Source organism: Panthera tigris, chromosome E2 (assembly GCF_018350195.1).
Source record: "Panthera tigris isolate Pti1 chromosome E2, P.tigris_Pti1_mat1.1, whole genome shotgun sequence".
NCBI classification, from domain to species: Eukaryota; Metazoa; Chordata; class Mammalia; order Carnivora; family Felidae; genus Panthera; species Panthera tigris.
The window spans coordinates 5,702,138-5,722,163 of record NC_056674.1 but is presented as its reverse complement, the minus strand read 5'-3'; the positions used below and the strand labels follow the sequence as shown (position 1 = coordinate 5,722,163).

At 41.9% G+C, this 20,026-nt stretch overlaps 1 protein-coding gene across 2 annotated transcripts in view; it reads left to right on the top strand.

The window, feature by feature from the left end:
- The window catches only part of LOC102953335 (zinc finger protein 665), a 48,431-nt gene that overhangs the window by 19,681 nt on the left and 8,724 nt on the right, over nucleotides 1–20,026 (top strand). The window contains exons 1-3 of one of the 2 annotated variants that reach the window (XM_042970217.1): nucleotides 13,700–13,859; nucleotides 17,101–17,182; nucleotides 18,639–18,765. The exons of the other annotated variant lie outside the window; for it this stretch is intronic. Of the exons in view, the coding sequence (XP_042826151.1) occupies nucleotides 13,744–13,859; nucleotides 17,101–17,182; nucleotides 18,639–18,765 (325 nt within the window). The 5' untranslated portion in view covers nucleotides 13,700–13,743. Of the gene's footprint in view, nucleotides 1–13,699; nucleotides 13,860–17,100; nucleotides 17,183–18,638; nucleotides 18,766–20,026 lie in introns of those variants that run through there. 2 annotated transcript variants of the gene reach the window in all.

Below are 20,026 nucleotides of genomic sequence, written 5' to 3'. Positions count from 1 at the left end.
GTATTCTGAGGGACTGTAGTGATCAGTGTTTGGTCAGGGAAATATATACATACAATTATTTAAGAGTAAAAATTGTATAAATTAAGGCAAGATTTTGGAAGGAGTTTGAGCAGTGAAATGTGTGAAAGACTGGTAGATCATAGGAACAGTTACTAACAGTTACATCTTAAAGCTCCACAGTGGGTGGAGAAGCCAAAAATCATGCATATATCTGAGAAATTACTGCCTCTGGTTGCCTTAAATATGTAGTTAGAGCTAGTGGGGAGGTCTGCAAAATCTTTATCCGGTCACTGGTTTCTCCCGAGATTAACATTTTCTGTTTCACTTTGCCTTCCAAATTCCATCTAGGTTTTTCTCATTAGCAACCCAGTGAGAATCATACAGTGTTTAAAAGCAAAAGATTGGGGCGCCTGGGTGGCGCAGTCGGTTAAGCGTCCGGCTTCAACCAGGTCACGATCTCCCGGTCCGTGAGTTCGAGCCCCGCGTCAGGCTCTGGGCTGATGGCTCGGAGCCTGGAGCCTGTTTCCGATTCTGTGTCTCCCTCTCTCTCTGCCCCTACCCCGTTCATGCTCTGTCTCTCTCTGTCCCAAAAATAAATTAAAAACGTTGAAAAAAAAATTTAAAAGCAAAAGATTGACCATAGTAGACTGAAAATAGGATAAGCAATAGACCAAAAGCATGGGGAGAGGCTGAGCAAAAAAAAAAAAAAAAAAAAAAAAAAAAGGGTATGGAATAAAGCCTACATATACTGGAGAATAAAGTACCTGAGAAAACCATAAGCTGTCTCCTCTGGCTCTGCACAAAGTGTAAAACAAAGGTAAAAGCAGAGTGGTAAACTGCTTCGTTAAGAGTTGGAGTGTCACAACTAAGAGCAAATCTGCAAATGATGGGAGAATATTTTCTTTTCCTCTTTCTTTTTCGTTTCCTCTTTCTTTTTCTTTTCCTCTTTTCTTTCTTTTAGTGCTAGACATTTGGTGAAATCTGTCAAACCACAATATGATTACTAAGCTAATGGAAGAGAGACTATTGATCACACATGATAATGGAAACAGCCTTTACAAAATTAGTTTGAGAAAGTCACTAAGCGAATTATAACCCATAACAAACAGCAAAAACATACTCTAAAAAATGAGGAGAGTCTGATTTCCAGAGTTCCACTTTATATTATTTTGAATGCAAGTTTTCACCAAAATTACGAGGAACGCAAAGAAACAAAAGTATGACTCAGTCACAAGAAAAAAGAAATTAAGAATGAAATATGGCCTTTTGTAGCAACATGGATGGAACTGGAGAGTGTTATGCTAAGGGAAATAAGTCATACAGAGAAAGACAGATACCATATATTTTCACTCTTAGGTGGATCCTGAGAAACTTAACAGAAACCCATGGGCGAGGGGAAGGGGGAAAAAAAAAGGTTACAGAGAGGGAAGGAGGCAAACCATAAGAGACTCTTAAAAACTGAGAATAAACTGAGGGTTGATGGCGGTGGGAGGGAGGCGAAAGTGGGTGCTGGGCATTGAGGAAGGCACCTGTTGGGATGAGCACTGGGTGTTGTATGGAAACCAATTTGACAATAAATTTCGTATTAAAGCAACAACAACAAAAAAATTAAAAAACAGAAACAACCTTTGAGGATGTCCAGACATTGGACTTCAAGCCGAAATGAAAGGATGCTAATTAGTAATATAAAAATATGAAAATAGAAAACACACTAGTAAAGTATGTAGTCAAATGCAGAATATTCTAATATTGCAATATAGTGGTGTGTTAACCACTTAGATCAAGTATAAAAAAATTAAAGGACAAAAGTAATAAAAATATAACTATTTTTTAATGCACATGCAATGTAAAAACAGTGACATCGAAAACAAAATGTGAGAGGGGAATAGTTTTTATATGCAATCAAATTTAAGTTCTTATCACCATAAAATGAACTTTTATCTACAAGATGGTTTATGTAAGCCTTATAATAGCCACAGAGCAAAAACCTGCAGTAGATACACAGAGAAAGAAAAGGAAACTAAGGCATACCTCTATAGAAAATTATCAATTCCTAAAGGAAACCAGAAAGGAAGAAAGGAATAAGGGAACTACAAAACAGCCAGAAAAACAGTTGATAAGATGGCATTAGTAAGCCCTTACCTATCAATAATTAGCCAATGTAAATGAATGAATTATCTCATCAAAGACAGTTGTTGGAAGGCTTAAAAAAAAAAAAAAAAGACCCAATTGCACGATGCTTACAAGAGACTTTAGACTTAAGGATACACAAAGGCTCAAAGTGAATGGATGGAAAAAAATATTCCATGTAAATGAAACCAAAAGAGAGTGGCTGCACCAGTTTGCATTCCCACCAACCAATATATGTGTTCCTTTTTCACCACATCCTTGCCAACACCTGTTATTTCTTGTGTTGTTGATTTTAGCCATTCTGACAGGTGTGAGGTCATCTTTCTGTAGTTTTGATTTGCATTTCCCTGCTGGTAAGTGATGACATCGTTTTATGTATCTCTTGGCCATCTGGATGTCTTCTTTGGAAAAAATTCTGTTCATGTCTTCTGCCCAGTTTTTAATTGGATTAGTTGGTTTTTGGGTGTTGAGTTTTATAAGTTCTTTATATATTTTGGATACTAGCCCTTTATTGGATATGTCATTTGCAACTATCTTCTCCCATTCTGTAAGTTGCCTTTTTGTTTTGTTGATTGTTTCCTTCTCTGTGCAGAAGAGTTTTATTTTAAGTCCCAGTTACTTATTTTTCCTCTTGTTTCCCTTTCCTCAGGAGACATATCTAGGAAAAAGTTGCTATGGCTGATGTTAAAGAGTTTACTGCCTGTTCTAAGATTTTTATAGTTTCAGGTCTTACATTTAGACCTTTGAGTTTATTTTTGTATATGGTGTAAGAAAATGGTCCAGTGTCTTTCTTTTGCATGTTGATGTCCAGTTTTCCCAACACCATTTGTTGAAGAGACTGTCCTTTTCCCATTGGATATTCTTTCTTGCTTTGTCAAAGAGAAAGTGACCATATAGTTGTGGGTTTATTTCTGAACTTTCCATCTGTTCCCTCATCTATGTGAATATTTTTGTGCAAATTCCATACTGTTTTGATTACTACAGCTTTGTAATATAACTTGAAGTCCAGAATTGTGATGCCTCCAGCTTTGCTTTTCTTTTTCAAGATGGTTTTGACTATTTAGGGTCTTTTGCAGTTTCACACAAATTTTATTTTATTTTATTATTTTTTTAATGTTTATTTTTGAGACAGAGACAGAAAAAGAGAGACCGAGCACAGGTGGGGGAGGGGCAGGGAGAGAAGGAGACACAGAATCCAAAGCAGGCTCCAGGCTCTGAGCTGTCAGCACAGAGCCTGACATGGGGCCCAAACCCATAAACCATGAGATCATGACCTGAGCCAAAATTGGTCGCTTAACTGACTGAACCACCCAGGTGCCACAGTTCCATACAAATTTTAGAATTGTTTGCTCTAGTTCTGTGGAAAATGCTATTGGTATTTTGATAAGGATTATATTAAATGTATAGATTGCTTGGGGTAGTATAGACATTTTAACAATATTTGTTCTTCCTATCCATGAGCATGGAATGTCTTTCCCTGTGTGTGTGTGTGTGTGTGTGTGTGTGTGCGCTCATGGGGGGGTGTGGGTGTTTTCATTTGTATGCATCTTCAATTTCTTTCATCAGTGTTAAAGTTTTCAGAGTACAGGTCTTTCACTTTGGTTAGGTTTTATTTCTAGGTATCTTATTACTTTGGGTGCAATTGTAAATGGTATTTTAAAAAATATTTTTTAATGTTTATTTACTTTTTGAGAGACAGAAAGTGGGGGAGGGGCAGAGAGAGAGGGAGACACAGTATCAGAAGCAGGCTCCAGGCTCTGAGCTATTAGTAAAGAGCCAATGCAGGGCTCCAACTCCCAAACTGTGAAATCATGACCTGAGCCCAAGTCAGACGCTTAACTGACTGAGCTGCCCAGATGCTCTGGGATTGTTTTCTCAATTTCTCTTTCTGCTGCTTCATTATTGATGTATAGAAATGCAACATATTTGTGTACTTTGGTTGTGTATCCTGCAACTTGACTGTATTTATCAGTTCTAGCAAATTTTTTAGGTGGAGTCTTCGGGTTTTCTATATATATAGTATCATGTCATGTGTAAATAGTGAAAGTTTTGCTTCTTCCTTACCGATTTGGATGCCTTTTAATTTGTTGTTGTTGTTATTGTTGTCTGTTGTGCCTAGAACTTCTAGTACAATGTTGAATAAAAGCAGTGAGAGTTGACATCTTTGTCTTGTTCCTGACCTTAGGGGCAAAACTCTCCGTTTTCCTCCTTTGAGGATGATGTTAGCTGTGGGTTTTTCATATAAGGCCTTTATTATGTTGAGATATGTTTCCTCTAAACCTACTTTGTTGAGGATTTTTATCATGAATGGATGTTGTACTTTGTCAAATGCTTTTTCTGCATCTAATAATATAATCATATAGTTCTTATCTTTTCTCTTATTGATGTGATGTAGACACTGATTTGGAAATATTGAACCAACTTGCAACCCAGGAGTAAATTCCACTTGATCATGGTGAACAATTCTTTTAATTGGTTTGCTAGTATTTTATTTAGTTTTTTTGCCTCTATGTTCATCAGGGATATTGACCTATAATTCCCTTTTCTAGTGTTGTCTTTATCCAGTTTTGATATCTGGATAATGCTGACCTCATAGATTGAATTTGGAAGGTTTCCTTCCTTTTCCTTTTTTGGAAAAGTTTGAGAAGAGTAAGATTTGACTCTCCTTTAAATGTTTGGTAGAATTCACCTGTGAATTCATCTGGCCCTGGACTTTTGCTTGTTGGGAGTTTTTTGATACTGATTCAATTTCTTTATCAGTCTTTTCAAGTTTTCTATTTCTTCCTTTCTCCAGTTTTTGTAGTTTATGTTTCTAGGAATTTATCCATTTCTTATAGGTTGTCCAATTCTTTGGCATATAATTTTTCATAATTCTCTTATAATTGTTTGTATTTCTTTTTTTTTTTTTTAATGTTTATTCAGTTTTGAGAGACCGAGAGCAAGCAGGGGTGGGGCAGAGAAAGAGGGAGACACAGAATCCTAAGCAGGCTCCAGGCTCTGAGCTGTCAGCACAGAGCCTGACACGGGGCTCGACTCATGAGTTGTGAGATCATGACCTGAGCCGAAGTCAGAGGCCTAACTGTCTGAGCCACCCAGGGGCCCCTAATTGTATTTCTGTGGTGATGGTTGTTATTTCTCCTCTCTCATTTGCAATTTTATTTGAGTCCTTTCTCTTTTCTTTTTGATAAGTCTGGTTAGAGGTTTAGCGTGTGTGTGTGTGTGTGTGTGTGTGTGTGTGTGTGTATTTTCCAACCTTTTCAAAGAACAAGCTCCTGGTCTCATTGATCTGTTCTCTTGTTTTTTACTTTCTATATCATTTATTTCTGCTCTGATCTTTATTATTTCCTTCCTTTTGCTGGTTTTAGGTTTTGTTTGTTGTTCATTTCTGGCTCTTTTAGGTGTAAGGCTAGGTTGTTTATTACAGATTTTTCTTGCTTCTTCAAGTACTCCTGTATTTCTATAAACTTCCCACTTAGAACCATTTTTGCTGTGTCCCAAAGGTTTTGGACCATTGTGTTTTCATTTTCATTTAGTTCCATATATATTTTTAGATTTATTCTTTTATTTCCTGGTTGACCCATTCATTGCTTAGTAACATGTTATTTAACTTCTGTGTATTTATGGTCTTTCCATATTTTTTTCTTGTGGTTGACTTCTAGTTTCATAGCATTGTGATCAGAATATATGCATGGTATGAACTCTATCTTGAATTTGTTGAGTCTTGTTTTGTGAGCTAATATATGATCTATTCTGGAGAATGTTACATGTGCACTTTAAGATGTGTATTCTGCTATTTTAGGATGAAATGTTCTGAGTATATCTGTTAAATTCATTTGTTCCAGTGTGTTATTCAAAGCCATTGTTTCCTTGTTGATTTCATTTAGATTATCTGTGCATTGATGTAAGTGGGGTGTTAAAGTCCCCTACTATGATTGTATTATTATCAAATAGTTCCTTTATGTTTGTTATTAATGGTTTTATGTATTTGGTGTTCTATGTTGGGTGCATAAATTTTATAATTGTTATATTTTCTTGTTGGACTGTCCCCTTTATTATTAAAGACCGTTTTTTTTTTAACAAATAAATACAAATGACAAAACTTGAGCTACACTAGGAGAGAAAAGAAAGAAAACTCAAAATCAAATGAAAAGAGGAGACATTACAACAGATAACATAGAAATACAAAGGATCATAAGAAAGTATGAACCATCCAACAAATTAAATAACCTAAAAAAGTGCCTAGAAAGATACAATCTACAAAGACTAAATCACAAACAAAATCTATCTAAACAGACCGATGACAAGTAAGGAAGTGGAATCTGTTATCAAAACCTCCCAACCAAAAAATAAGCCATTGTCTTGGAGGGGCCAGTGGTCAGGGTTTGGTTTCCTCACTACCCCTCTTCTATTCCAGGACTTATTCATGTGCTTGAGCAAGGAAAACTCTTCTTCTGTGGTTTCACACAAAGATTTAATTTCTGGGGTTTCTTTCCTAGACAGTACTCCAACACTGTGTCAATCCATTCCAAAAGGGGAAAATCTTTCTGACTGTTGGATTTGTCACCAAAAATTGTGATCTGTTCACTATGTTGAAGACCACTTGATTTTACTGTAACCAATTTCCCTTTAGTTCCCAAATGCTACTACTGATTATACCCGAAAGCCTAGGTATGTTATCTATCAAATTAGGTTGCTACAAGTAGGTGTTCCCGTAGCTTGTTTTGATCTTTCCCCAGTCATAACCATACTAGCTGAACTAACTAAACATCACCATTTTTGTCAATTATACGACCGTCACTTCTCCATGTTCTTCTGCTTACCTAAATATGATCTGTTCCCCTGCATCCTAGGAAAATACACATGGACTCTCTTTTCCAGGTTTTTAGAAAAGACCCCTTTAAGATGAAATGGACTCTCATAAAATGTGATACTATCATACAAAATGGGGTTATCATTCTGCACCTCATCGTATTTTGTATAATAATTTTTAAGCTTCCTGTCAAAATTTTGCAAAAATGACATAAAGATGCAGGGCCTTTCAGTGACATACAAAGGTATATGCTTCAAAGTTCCTAGGCAAGTTCATCATCACATTTTTAATCCACATTTTTAATGTTACTTTTTACAAATATAACATGTATTCATTTTTCGAACTACATTCATTTTAGGGTCTCCTAATGGGTAGTGACAATACTGAAATTTATCTGTATGAGATCCTGGAAAACAGTATGGTTAAGAAATTCCCCCAATTATATCTGTTCCAGGAAACAACTTCCTGCAAAAACACCCTTTCTTATATTACTTGTTAGGACTTATAGATAGCCCATAGATTGCTTAGGACAAGGTCAGACACAGATCCTTGAAATTCCCATTTCTTATGAATAATTAGGTGAACTGATTGTCCTACTGATCAATCAGAATTTAATATTTGTAAATGATTTAATCAAATGTTACTTAAGCTTATCTCCTAAGGACCCTGAACATTGCCTCATCCTTGAGCATTATAATTAGGAAAAAATCCTTCCTCCTAATAGCCTGTCCAAAGAGAGGGCTGACCTCTGGGCAAAACATTCCCTCATCAGCTATAGGTCATGACACCTGTTCATCCAACTATCCCATCTCCTCTTCTCTCTGGTCTTGTTTACTCCTTTTTATAAAAGAAACACTTTTTTTCTGTCTGTCCTTTGAAATATTTGCACATTTTGTGATCAGAGAATTTTCTCTATTGCAAGAATGTTTTGTATATACTCTCCTTATCTAAGTCCAGATTTAAAAATTTTTATACTGATAAATATGTGTTCTTTAAAAATGTCTCTGTTTTTGTGGTACAAAGTTTAATTTTTAATTCACCTAGTTAAGCTAGTTCCTATGCTTTTTTTGAAGTTTGAAGTCTAATGATTTTGCAGTCTTCCATCTTTAATAATTTGCATCTGTTATATAATGATGTAACAGGGAGACATATGTCAAAATCTTCCTGTGATTGAGGAGATAGATTCTTCTTTTTCCTGTGAATGTCTTAATTTTGCTGACTTGTAAATTTTATAAGGAACAAAACTCCCCATAAACAAAATGGGTCCATGACTTCAACCAATAATTGGCTTCTCTCCCCAACTATTAAGAGTTTGATGGAAGTTCCACAAGTCACTTATTTGCTTGTGAACATGGGAGTCCATGCTAAAATCTCTAAAACCAACATGGTTGGTTGTTAATATTATGTAATACAGCATAATCTATATACATTACCTTCTGAAGATCCCCAAATATATCCCCAGCACTGTGCTTTTTTTAATGTGCAGGAAACAAATTCATGGAATGATTTATAATAGGATTGGATTCTCTTTTCACATCTATCTGGGCGAATTCCAGGCATTTAAAACTGAGGATGCACATTGTAAATGTAATCAAGTAAAGAAATCTAGCAAAATAGTCCCTTTGTGTCACAATCAGAAACAATTTCCCCTAGTGTCAAAACCAACATTTGTATAAATGTGGGAAGGTTTTGGTCCCTTCTTTGTTGATAAAATATCACAGTTATTACCAAAAAAAAAAAAAACCTACAAAAGTAATGAACTTGGAAAGTCTTTAGGATAAATCTTCACTAGTCAGAAATTCAAACTGGAGAGATCTTAAAATTATACTGAATGGGGCACTGTACTTAGCCAACAGTCAAACATTACTAAACACCAGTAAATAAGTGTCTCAGAGACATCTTGACAAAAAATGTTTTATTTATTTTTTGAGAGAGAACCCAAGTGGGAGAAGGAAGGGGGGGGGCGGGGGGTGGAGGATCTGAAGCAGGCTCTGTGCTGATAGGTTGACAGCAGTGAGTTCAATGTAGGGCTTGAACTCACAAACCACGAGATCATGACCTGAGCTGAAGTCGGATGCTCAACTGACTGAGCCACTCAGGTGCTGGGAAATCTTAAAATGTCATATATGTGGCAACATTTTCATTCAAAATGCAATCCTTGTGGGATAATCACATTATTAATTTTGTAATGAAAACTTAAGAATTTTATGAGTAATGATATTCAAACCTTAGTAAATGTTAAGTGATTCAAATGTAATGACCATCAAAAGACTATAAGCACTACTTACATGCATAATGCATGTAAGGAAGAAAAACCTTACAAATTTAATGTTAAAAGTCTTTATCCAAAATGAAACAGGAAAGAAACAAAATTGCTAAACTATAAAATAATTTTCTTCAATGAAAACATGTTAGTTACTATGGATAAAAAGTAAAGTGAATTTGGCAGAAGACATGAACAGATATTTCTCCAAAGAAGACAACCAGATCGCCAAAAGACACATGAAAAGATGTTCATCATCACTTACCATTAGGGAAATGCAAATCAAAACTACAGTGAGGTATCACCTTACACATGTCAGAATGTCTAAAATCAACAACATAAGAAACAACAGGTGTTGGCAAGGACGTGGAGAAAAAGGAGCGCTTACGCGTTGTTAGTGGGAATGAAAACTGTTGCAGCCACTGTCAAAAACAGTATGGAGCTTCCTTAAAAAGTTAAAAATAGAACTACCCTATGATCCAGCAATCACACTACTGGGTATTTACCCAGAGAATACAAAAACACTAATTCAAAGGGATACATGCATCCCTATGTTTACAACATCATTATTTACAATAGCCAAGATATGGAAACAGCCCAAATGTCCATCGATTGGTGAATGGATAAAGCAGATGTAGTATAGGGGCACGGCTAGCTCTGTCGGTAAAGCACAGAACTCTTGATCTCAGGGTTGTGAGTTCAAGTGTTATGTTCGGTGTAAAGCTTACTTTAAAAAATTAAAATATAATAATAAAAGACGTGCCACACACACACACACTGGAATATTATTCAACCATAAAAAAGAATGAAATCTTTCCATTTGCAACAACATGAATGGAGGTAGAGTGTATTAGGCTAAGTGAAATAAGTCAGTTGGAGAAAGACAAATATCACACGATTTAACTCATGTGTAATTTAAGAAAGAAAACAAAAGACCAAAGGGGAAAAAATGAAAGACAAATAAAAAAACAGACTCTTAATTATAGAAAACAAACTGATGGGGGTAGGGGGCGCCTGGGTGGCTCAGTTGGGTAAAGATCTGACTCTTGATTTCAGCTCAGGTCATGATCTCAGGGTTTGTGGGTTCGAGTCCCGTGACCAGTTCTGTGCTGACAGTGAGGGGCCTGCTTGGGATTTTCTCTCTCTCCTTCTCTTTCTGCCCCCTCCCACCCACTCTTTCTCTGTCTCTCTCAAAAATAAAGAAATAAACTTTAAAACATTAAAAAAAAAACAACTGATGGTCACCACAGGGGAGGTGGATGGAGGGATGGATTAAAAAGGTGATGGGGATTAAGGAGTGCACTTGTCCTGATGAACACTGAGTGATGTATAGAATTACTGAATCACTCTACTTTACACCTGAAACTAATATTAACACTATATGTTAGCTAAGTGGAAATAAAAATAAACTATAACAATTTTTTAAAAATAAAAAAAATCTTCTGAAATTAAAAAAGTAAAGTGATTTTGAAATTATATTTAGAGATTACTGAGAAATGAATTATTATGTCATAAAGATTACCTGAAACTTATTTGAGTTTATCAATCACCTCAAGTGTGGAACACGATGAATAATATAAAGAACAACTCAACTTAGTTTCACATTTTGAAGTTTTGGGTTTCTTTTCTTTTTTTAGCAATGGTTGGTAAGCTAAATTATCACGTCTTATCCCTCATCTCCCACATCCCAGGTGTTGTGGCTATGAACATCTCTGGAAATGAGCACAGGGTTGAGCACATGGTAAACGGGGATAGAAATGGAAATGACGTTCTGAAAAAATGTCGGTAAATAGTGGCACATTTCACATTGGTAGAGCATTGCATATCACATTTCAGTTTGCATCCCCTACACAGACAGAAGCGCTCCTTACTTAGTTAAATTGCTTAAATTCTAATGCAGGAGACATATGTGGATCCAGCCATGGCCCCACATAGACTCTCCATGGGTGACTTGGTCCCAGACTGCAGACCCTGCCTGCCTCTCACAGGATGTGCCAATGATATGCCCCGATTCGAGAGACCCCCCCGAAAACAAACCACCAGAGTCCAGAATCAAAGCCAAGTGGCAAGGGTTGTTTATTGCAGGTTCGAACCCGGTCCTCCGCGCACTCGTTGCCGGTGGCGCTGAGAGGCCCCGAGTAAGGATCTTACAGCTTCTTTTACAGCCCGGCACAAACAAGTTAGGGACCTTTTTTAGAGGTTACAGAGCTGTTGTTGGTTGACATTTAAATTTGAATGCTCAGCAGAACTCGATTGGTTCCCGTCTTTATTTTAAACCATTCATCAGAACTTGATTGGTTCCCACCTTTATGTCAGACTACAACCAGGCGCCCTGGCTGGTTTTGGACGGTGGGGGGGGGGGGGGGGGGGGGGGGAGATCTTTTCTTTGCAGTTGTGAGTACACCTGGTAATTTTTCTCTTAGCCTCTCACCTTGTTACCACTTTGTGAAAAGTTTTTTTTAATTAAGTTTTAAAATTTAATTTCAATATAGTTAACATGCAGTATTACATTAGTTTCAGGTGTACAGTATCATGATTTAGCCAATCCGTATACTACCCAGTGTTCATCATAAGTATAGTCTTAATCCCCATCACCTATTTCTCCCATATCCCCACCCAGTTCCCCCTCTGCTAACCATAAATTTTCTAAGGTTCAAGGTCTGTTTTAGGGGGTGAGCACCTGAGTGGTTCAGTTAGTTCAGTGTCTGACTCTTGATTTCAGCTCAGGTAATGATCTCACAGTAGGTGAGATCAAGACCAGAATGTGTCTGGCTCTGGGCTGACAATGAACAGCTGGCTTGGGATTCTTTCTCTCTCCCTCTCTCTCTCTCTCTCTCCCTCCCTCTGCTGCTCTCCTGTTCTCACACACACACACACACACACACACACACACACACTCTCTCTCTCTCTCAAAACAATAAAAAGGCTTTTTTTTTTTTTTTGGTCTTTCCCCCCCGCCTTTGTTCTTTCTTTTTTCTTTTTTCCTTAAATTCCACGAGTGAATTCCTATGGTATTTGTTTTCTCTGACCGGCTTATTTCACTTAGTATAATATACATTAGCTCCATCTATTTCTTTGAAATGGCAAAATTTCACTCCATTTTACGGCTGAGTAATAGTCCATTGTGTATTTATGCCACATCTTCTTTACCCATTCCTCTATCAATGGACACTAATCTGCTTTCCATACTCTGGCTATTGTAAATAATGCTGTTATAAACGCAGGAGTGCATGTATCCTTGTGAATTAGTGTTTTCCTCTTGGTTGGGTAAATACCCAGCAATGAAATTACTGTGTCATAAGGTAGTTACAGAATTAAATCTATGAGCAATCTTCATACTGTATTCCATAGTGACTGCACCAGTTTGCATTCCCAGCAACAGTGCAAGGGAGTTCCTTTGTCTCCACACCCAGCCAAGGGGCTTAGTGTTTCTTGTTGTGGAAATATATATATATATATTTAAGTTCATTTATTTTGAGAGAGAGAAAGTGCAAGTGCGGAAGGGGCAGCGAGAGAGGGATAAAGAGATTGTTCTGAAAAGTTTTTGAGTTAAGCCATTGTCACTTTGATAAAATGTAAACTTTCAACACAAGCGGCCCACACAACTCTAAAACTCTAGGGGCGCCCCGGGGCTCGGTCGGTGGAGCCTCTGACTTCGGCTCAGGTCATGATCCCCCACTGTCAGGCTCCGTGCTGAGAGCTAAGAGCCTGGAGCCTGCTTCGGATTCTGCCTCTCTCTCTGTCCCTTCCCCCTCGCACTCTGTCAAAAATAAAAATAAACGTAAAAAAAAATTTATTGGGGGGGAGGGAACAGTCTTGACCCAGAGAACACAAAGCATATTCAGAGAGTGGGAATTTCCAAAACAAGACACGCCCAGGGATCGGCACCCAGAGAAGACCAGCACGGCTCCCCCCAGCCCCCGCACATCCCGCCCAGAAGTCTTGGCCTTGCCCTCAAGCCCCAGTCCGAGCGAACATCGCGTTTCAACGGGTGCCTAAACAGTCTGCTCAGGTCACCGCCCTGTCAAGGCCCTCCGGATACTCTCAGTCCAGCGGCCATATTTGTTTTCCTCCCATTACCGGAAGCGCCCCTCCAAAGCTCCGCCCCATCCTGCCTGCAGCGTTTGGGCCAAGGTGTGGCAGGTGCCTGCGTCCACTCCGTTGCCCGAGGAGCTTCTCCTAGGCCCCGCCTCAACCCCGCCCTCAGCCGTTGCGCGTCGGGGCCTGGCCAATAGACACACCCCGCCCATTACCGGAAGCGTTCCCTCCAGGCATGTCCCAGGCCAGATCTTCCCCCTGCGCTCTTGCGCAGTTATTGAAAGACCCGGAAGCGGCTGGCCGAAGCGAAGGTCGAATCGACCTCAGTGGGTTTTGAACTTTCTGTTTTGTACGTGAGCGTCTCCAGTCCACAGTCGCACACGCCCAGCGTCTGGGGTCTCAATACACGTTAACGTTCCCTGCCCCGCGCCCCCTACCGCGGTGAGTGGCGTCGCGGACACACCGAATCGTGCTGGCGGCGCTGCGCGCGCGGGGGTCCCGGATGGTTTCGGTTCGGATCTTTCGGAGTCGGTCCCCACCTGTGGTGCTCGGGGCCCTCGGGCCTTCAGACGCCGCCTGCCGCCTTGTGTCCCTGGGCACCCGTGTCCCCCGCGCCGCGTGAGTCTCGGGAGATGGGCGTGCGGGGTGGATGGCAGCGCTCGGCGCCTGTGCCCGCAGCCTGGCAGGTCTGGGCCCATCGGGGCTCCGAGTCTGGCCCTGGGGTGGCGCACACCCCGCCGCCTCCTGAGAAACCCCCCTGCAGCCCCGCATGTGGTGGGAGGACGGATGCCCGGGAAGAGCACACTGTGGAGCGGGGGCTTTCAGGAGCGGGACCGAGGACGGGAGAGCGCGGGGTGTCAGAGCGCGGGTCACGTCCCGCACGCGAGGCTGAGGGGCCTCGTGGAAGCCGTGACTGCGGCAGGGAGGCCAGGGATGAGGAGAGAGAGACAGGATGAGGGAGGGAAGATCAGTGAGAGGGTCGACACACAGGGACCGTGGGAGCGGACGCAGTAACTCGGGAGAGTGGCAGGCGGAGAAGAGAAAAGAGCGAAACGTGGAGAAAAGGGAGGCGCCCCAGGACAAGGGGAGCCAAATAGCGAGCACAAGCAGAAGTGGGGCCACAAGAGCGAGGCGCTTCGAACGCAGAGCGGGAAGGAGCAAAAGGTTGCGGGCGGGCGAGGCAGAGACAGAGACAGCAGGAGAGGGTAGGATGACAGCGGGGAGAGAAACAGCGGTGCGAGATCCGATGGGGGTGCCAGTGAGCCGGGCGGAGGGGGTGTAACCGGAAAGCGGGAATGGAACAGGGAGAGCAGAGGGGACACCGGTGGGGGCAGAGAGAGGCAGAAACGTATGGCGAGTGGAACAGTCAGAAAGACTGGGGAGAAAGAGTAGGACAAGGCGAAATAGGTGTGAAGAGTTCCCCGGAAAGTGTAGGTGTAGGGAAAGGAAGAGAGGAAAGGGGAGAAAGCAAGGAGGAGATGGGGAAACACAGGAAAAACAGCGGAGAGAATCAGGAAAGAGGGAGACATGAACAGATTGATAGAAATCAGTGCTCCGGAGGGAGAAAAGTGGGGGAACCCAGGTCTGGATGAGTGGTGGTTGATGGGATATGGGTGATTAAGTTGTGATCCAGTGACCTGTGTCTTCGTAAGGTTTTTAACTTGAAATTTGCCTGTTTGAATTGAACCGATGGGAAAGAGAATTACAGAACTCCTGTTTATACAGCTCCTGTATAAAATAATTTTATAATTATTTTCACTATAAATTTAGAAAATTAAACATAGTATTACCATATAATCCGCCAGATTTACTTCTGTGTATATACCCAAAGAAATTGAAAGCAGGGACCCAAACAGGTATTTTGTACATCTATGTTCATAGCTGCGTTATTCACAGTAGTCAAAAGACCCAAAGAGCCCTTCTATGCAAAACGCAAAACGCTTGTGTGTATTGTCTCAGTCCTCATCCAACCCAGCTTTCCCATCTGCCATTTCTTTCTCCTTGTCAGAGGCAGTAATGTCCTCCAGTTTTCTAAATCTACTGGTTAATTCATTGTCTTCATCTGTCTTATCAACATGTTGAACAGAGGTGACTCCTTTACAGACTTTTTTTTAATGGCTTTCAGGACATCCCTCTGTTGACAAATCTTACCTGTCATCTGTGTGTCTGTTTCAGTTTTCTTCTTGCTGTTCACTTGCCCATTTCTTCTGCCCACTTTTCCTCTGCTCCCTGCTCTCTAATTGAAAGGGGGCCCCATAACATAGTCTTGGACATTTTCCTTCTCAGCCTACACCAAGTCACTTTCTGTGTCACTATATCTCATGGCTCTAAATACCTCGCGGGGTCCCAATGTCACAGTCTTATCTCAGACCTCCTCCCTGAACTCCAGATTGTGTTGTCCAGCTGTCTCCTTGACACGTCTGCTGGGACGTCTAACAGGCATCTCCACCTTAATGATGTCCAAACATGAGATCCTGAACTCCCCCAATTATGTTCCCTGCAGTCCTCCACTTCTCAGTCAAGAGTAGTGCCATCCGTCCTGGGGCTTAGGTGACCATCTTGGCATGTTTTCAAATTCCAGAGCATATTACATTAATTGTGTGTGTTTTTACTTAAGACAGAATAAAAAAAAGGGGTGGGGCGGACACCTGGGTAGCTCAGTTGGTTAACTCAGTTTTGGCTCAGGTCATGATCTCACGGTTCGTGCAATGCCAGTGCAGAGCCTACTTGGGAATTTTTCTCTTTCTCTCTCTTTCTCTCTCTCCCCCCCCCCCCCCCCACTTCTGCATGTGTGCATGCACACTTTCTCCCTAAAAATAAACGTTAAAAAAAAGAAATAGATTAAAAGAAAATACATTAATATGGGTAAAACACTACATGGTTTCCAAAATTCAGTTGGGATAGGGGAGAACAGTGTCTGAAGACAATGGCCGGCTGGCTATTCCTGATCTACTTCTGTGACCTAATACCCGGCTTGTTTCTTCCTCCCTCGCTGGGATAGAGGCACTCAAAGGTCTGCTCTTCCCGGGGCCAGGGTCAGCACTGCCTCAGGGCTTTCCCAAGGGTGGTCCCTCTGCCTAGAATTCTGTGACTCCTCAAATGCACGTGGTGAACTTCTTTCCCCAGGTCTTTGTCTTGATATCACTTTCTTGTGGGGCCATCTCTGACACTGCCCTGTCACATCCTAGCCTCGTCCCTACCCCGGCTCTGGCCTGTAATGCCTGCTCCGCATGGGTCTCTCTGCTCCTTCCTCTTCCACTGTCTGGATACCGGGGACAGGGGCCCAGGAGAGAGCAGAGCCTCAGGTGGGAGGTGTGCTGGGCTGGTGCCCTCTGAGTGGTGCTCGACCCTGGCTTTGCATTGGATTGCTGAGGCATTTTGTAGTTACCTCTTATGCCCAGTCACCAGGAATTCCCCTTCTTGTGTTTGGGATGATGGGGAACAGACTCAGTGGTGTTGAAAATGCCCCAGGTGATTCTAATTTGTATCCAGCATTGGGCCCCAGGGCCTTAGCTCATCCATTAATGAGGAATGAACCAGCCCCGGATCTAGAGACAGGGAGAGAGGTGAGGCGGGCTGTCCTTGATATGGGGTGTTATTGGGGGAGCCTGTGACTCCAAGGGGAGGGTTAGTGCAGCCCAGATCCCCCCTGCTGCAGCTTGTGTGTGTGCCTCACCAGGAGGGGAGTGCGTTCCTGCAGAAAGAGGTCTCTGTGTAGCAGTTTACTGTTCTGAACCCCTCTTTGGCAGTGGGCAGCAGAGGGCCGTGTCCCACATGGGGAGGTCTACCTGTCTGTGGTTGTGGCACAGAAAGGGGTAAGTTGACTCTAAGCGTTAAACAGCATATATTTGACACTCAGGTTTGACGTCTCGAGACCCCTCTTGCCTGGGACAGAAGCTCAGAGGAGGAAAGTCCAGGAGTCAAGAATGACTCTTTCTCAGGTAAAGTCATATCTGGGTTCCTTGTTCTGTCCTCTGTGTCCTGCACTACCACTGGGCCATGCTCATCTCACTCTGAAGCGTCCCCCCTGACATGCTTGCTCACGCTCACCCCAGGACCTTATCTGAGCCCCTCTATCTCCACGCAGATTCCAGCTCATACTTCAACTGTATGTGTATTTAATGGAGATTGAGTCGCTTGTTACTATTTTTAAATATTTTTTTGCAAGAGGCTGCCTGGCTGACTCAGTAGGTAGATCAAGTGACTCTTGATCTGGAGGTTCAAGCCAGACTTTGGGAGTGTGATTACGTAGATTTTTTTTTTCTTCACAGTGTTGTTTTTGTAAGCAGGCTTAACATTACAATTTTATTTACCTGTAATGCAATTCATACGTGTTTATTGTACCAGAAATGCTGAAATGCACATGAGTAAAAATGATACAGAGAATGAAGATTTACCTATAAAAAGATGTTACTTAAAGACCGTTAATTTGACTTCGGTTTTTTTCAGTGTGTGTGTTGTAGGTGCACACGTGTGTGAGCAGGAGCCTGTGGTGTGTATAAAACACCGTGTCATTTCAGAAATAAGTTTCATATTTATTTTAACTTTGAAGGTATGTCTGACATGTTTTCCATGGCCTTAAATTTTTTTCTACACCATCACCTAAATGAGGTAACAGCAGTATGAATACTGTGTGTGCACATGCGCCTGTTGCAGACAAATATATTTATCTTTATCCGGGTTTAAGTTTCAGCCATTAACTTCTTTCATATTTTCTCCGTTAGGAAGCTCTCTGTCAACAGACTTTTACCGTGTGTCCATTACATTCCTGTGAGGCCCTGTGGGTTCCATGCTAAAGCCTGACCACTTGTTTAGGGACAGGCTCTGCCATTTATTACCTGATTGACTGATGCAGGTTCCTTAGCGTGTGTGTGTGAGTTGGGTCCTGTGTAAGATGGGAACCACTACTAATTTAATTGGATGCTATGTTCTTCTACAAGTAGGGTGATATTTACCATATGAGAGGTGTTTGAAACTTTGAATAGATTCTGTTGTCATCAGCTTCTCATTTTTTCCAGTTTCACTTTTCACTGATGCTACTTTGGACTTGGTCATCCCTGAAGACACTACTCATGCTCTAAGTCATGGAGAAATTAAGTGTTATATGGTGTATACAACATACTGTCTAGAACTTGCATATAGTCTACCATTTGTTGACGTTTTTCATTTTTGAATTTTATCTGGCACAATATTGTAAAATTCTCCGTAGTTTAGCTGATGGAAATTCTCTAATGGAAAGTGTAGCAAAGCAAAATCAGGGATTTATGACTTGCTCAAAATGATGTGTCTTATCCAATTACTCATTTATAATTAACTCTTATGCCTCTCTCCTCCTCTCATTTTTGTGAAAGAAGTACTCTCCTGATGGCCTCTTGGTGAAATGTGCTTTCATTTCAGGAACTGTTGACATTCAGGGATGTGGCCATAGAGTTCTCTCAGGAGGAGTGGGAGTGCCTGGACCCCGCTCAGAGGGCCTTGTACAGGGACGTGATGTTGGAGAACTACAGGACCCTGGTCTCCCTGGGTGAGGATAGTTTCCCTGCAGAGGTTGGGAACTGCTCTAGGCTACCTTTGTGTTTCTTTTGGGAGGCGCTTGAGAGTCCCTGCCCTGTTTGACTGAGAGTGAAGCCTTGCTGATCCAGAAATGAAAAGCTTCACACCGAGGTGTCTGGATTTGAAGTGCCCCCTTTCGTCCAATGACGTGCTCACTACATGCAGGTTAGTGGTGGCGCTAGAAGTTGAGGAGACACAAGACTCTATGTCAAAACTTTAAAACATCGGATTGCCTGGTTTTACTCCTGTACTCTTGATTCAGTAGTTCTGGGAAGAGAGCTGGTTATCTGTATTTGTCAAACATTCAAGCATTTGGAAGATGTAGGTCGGTCACTGAACAAGTCTGTGAAATGCTATTCACAACCCGCCTGTGTTGAATGTCCTTGGTCTCAGCTGTCCAGGGACTGGGATTAGTTTATGGAAAAGCTGCAGGGCATCATCTACCGGTTTCCATGTCAGCAAGACCCTCTTTCTGAGCTGAATATCATCTCCACTGTGGAGGAAGGAAGAGCCTTGCACGGCCAGGAGTGGGGTGAAACTAGCGGCAAAAGCCAGGTGGGTGGGAAGGTATCAAAGATGTGAAGGCAAGTGAGGGTCAGATGGCAGAGAGGAATTGACTCCCTGAAATGTTGTTTGGGACATTCTCCCGGGTGGGAGAGGTGTTTGGAAAAGAAGAGTTGATCTCTTGTGGGCTCTCAAAGGAGGGTGTTATTCTCCTCCTTCACCCTCTTCTTGGTGTGTGCGTGTCTCCTGCCCTCCTCAGTGGTAGTGCAGCTCCTGGCAGCGACAAGGGCAAAGTCTTTGTCACGACCCAGGCATGCCCTTCTCTGCCCCAGGACTCCTTACTGGTTCGACCTTGGGGAGCACACGGAGGGCTGTTTATAAGGGGCGTCTTCCTTCATTGCGTCTCCTTCTCTAGTCAGTCACACAGATCTTAGGTGAGGCCCCCTTGGTCCTGACTGCGGGCCTTCTCCAGCTTGTGTCCTGTTTCATGTGCTTGAGTGACCGATGGGAACACTCTTTGCATCTAGGGCCAGAGGCAGGTGCATGGGCTGTCCCAAGCCCTCTGCCTGCTCCATGCCTCTGCCATTTCTTCATTTCCACTTTCACGCTCTAGGGGCATGTGTACTGGGAATGGTCGGGTGGGGGGACCGTTGTTTGATCCCCAGTCCTTCATGGGAACCGTATTTCAGGCTTTAGGCCATCAGCCAGGAGTCTGTAGGTAGATCCCA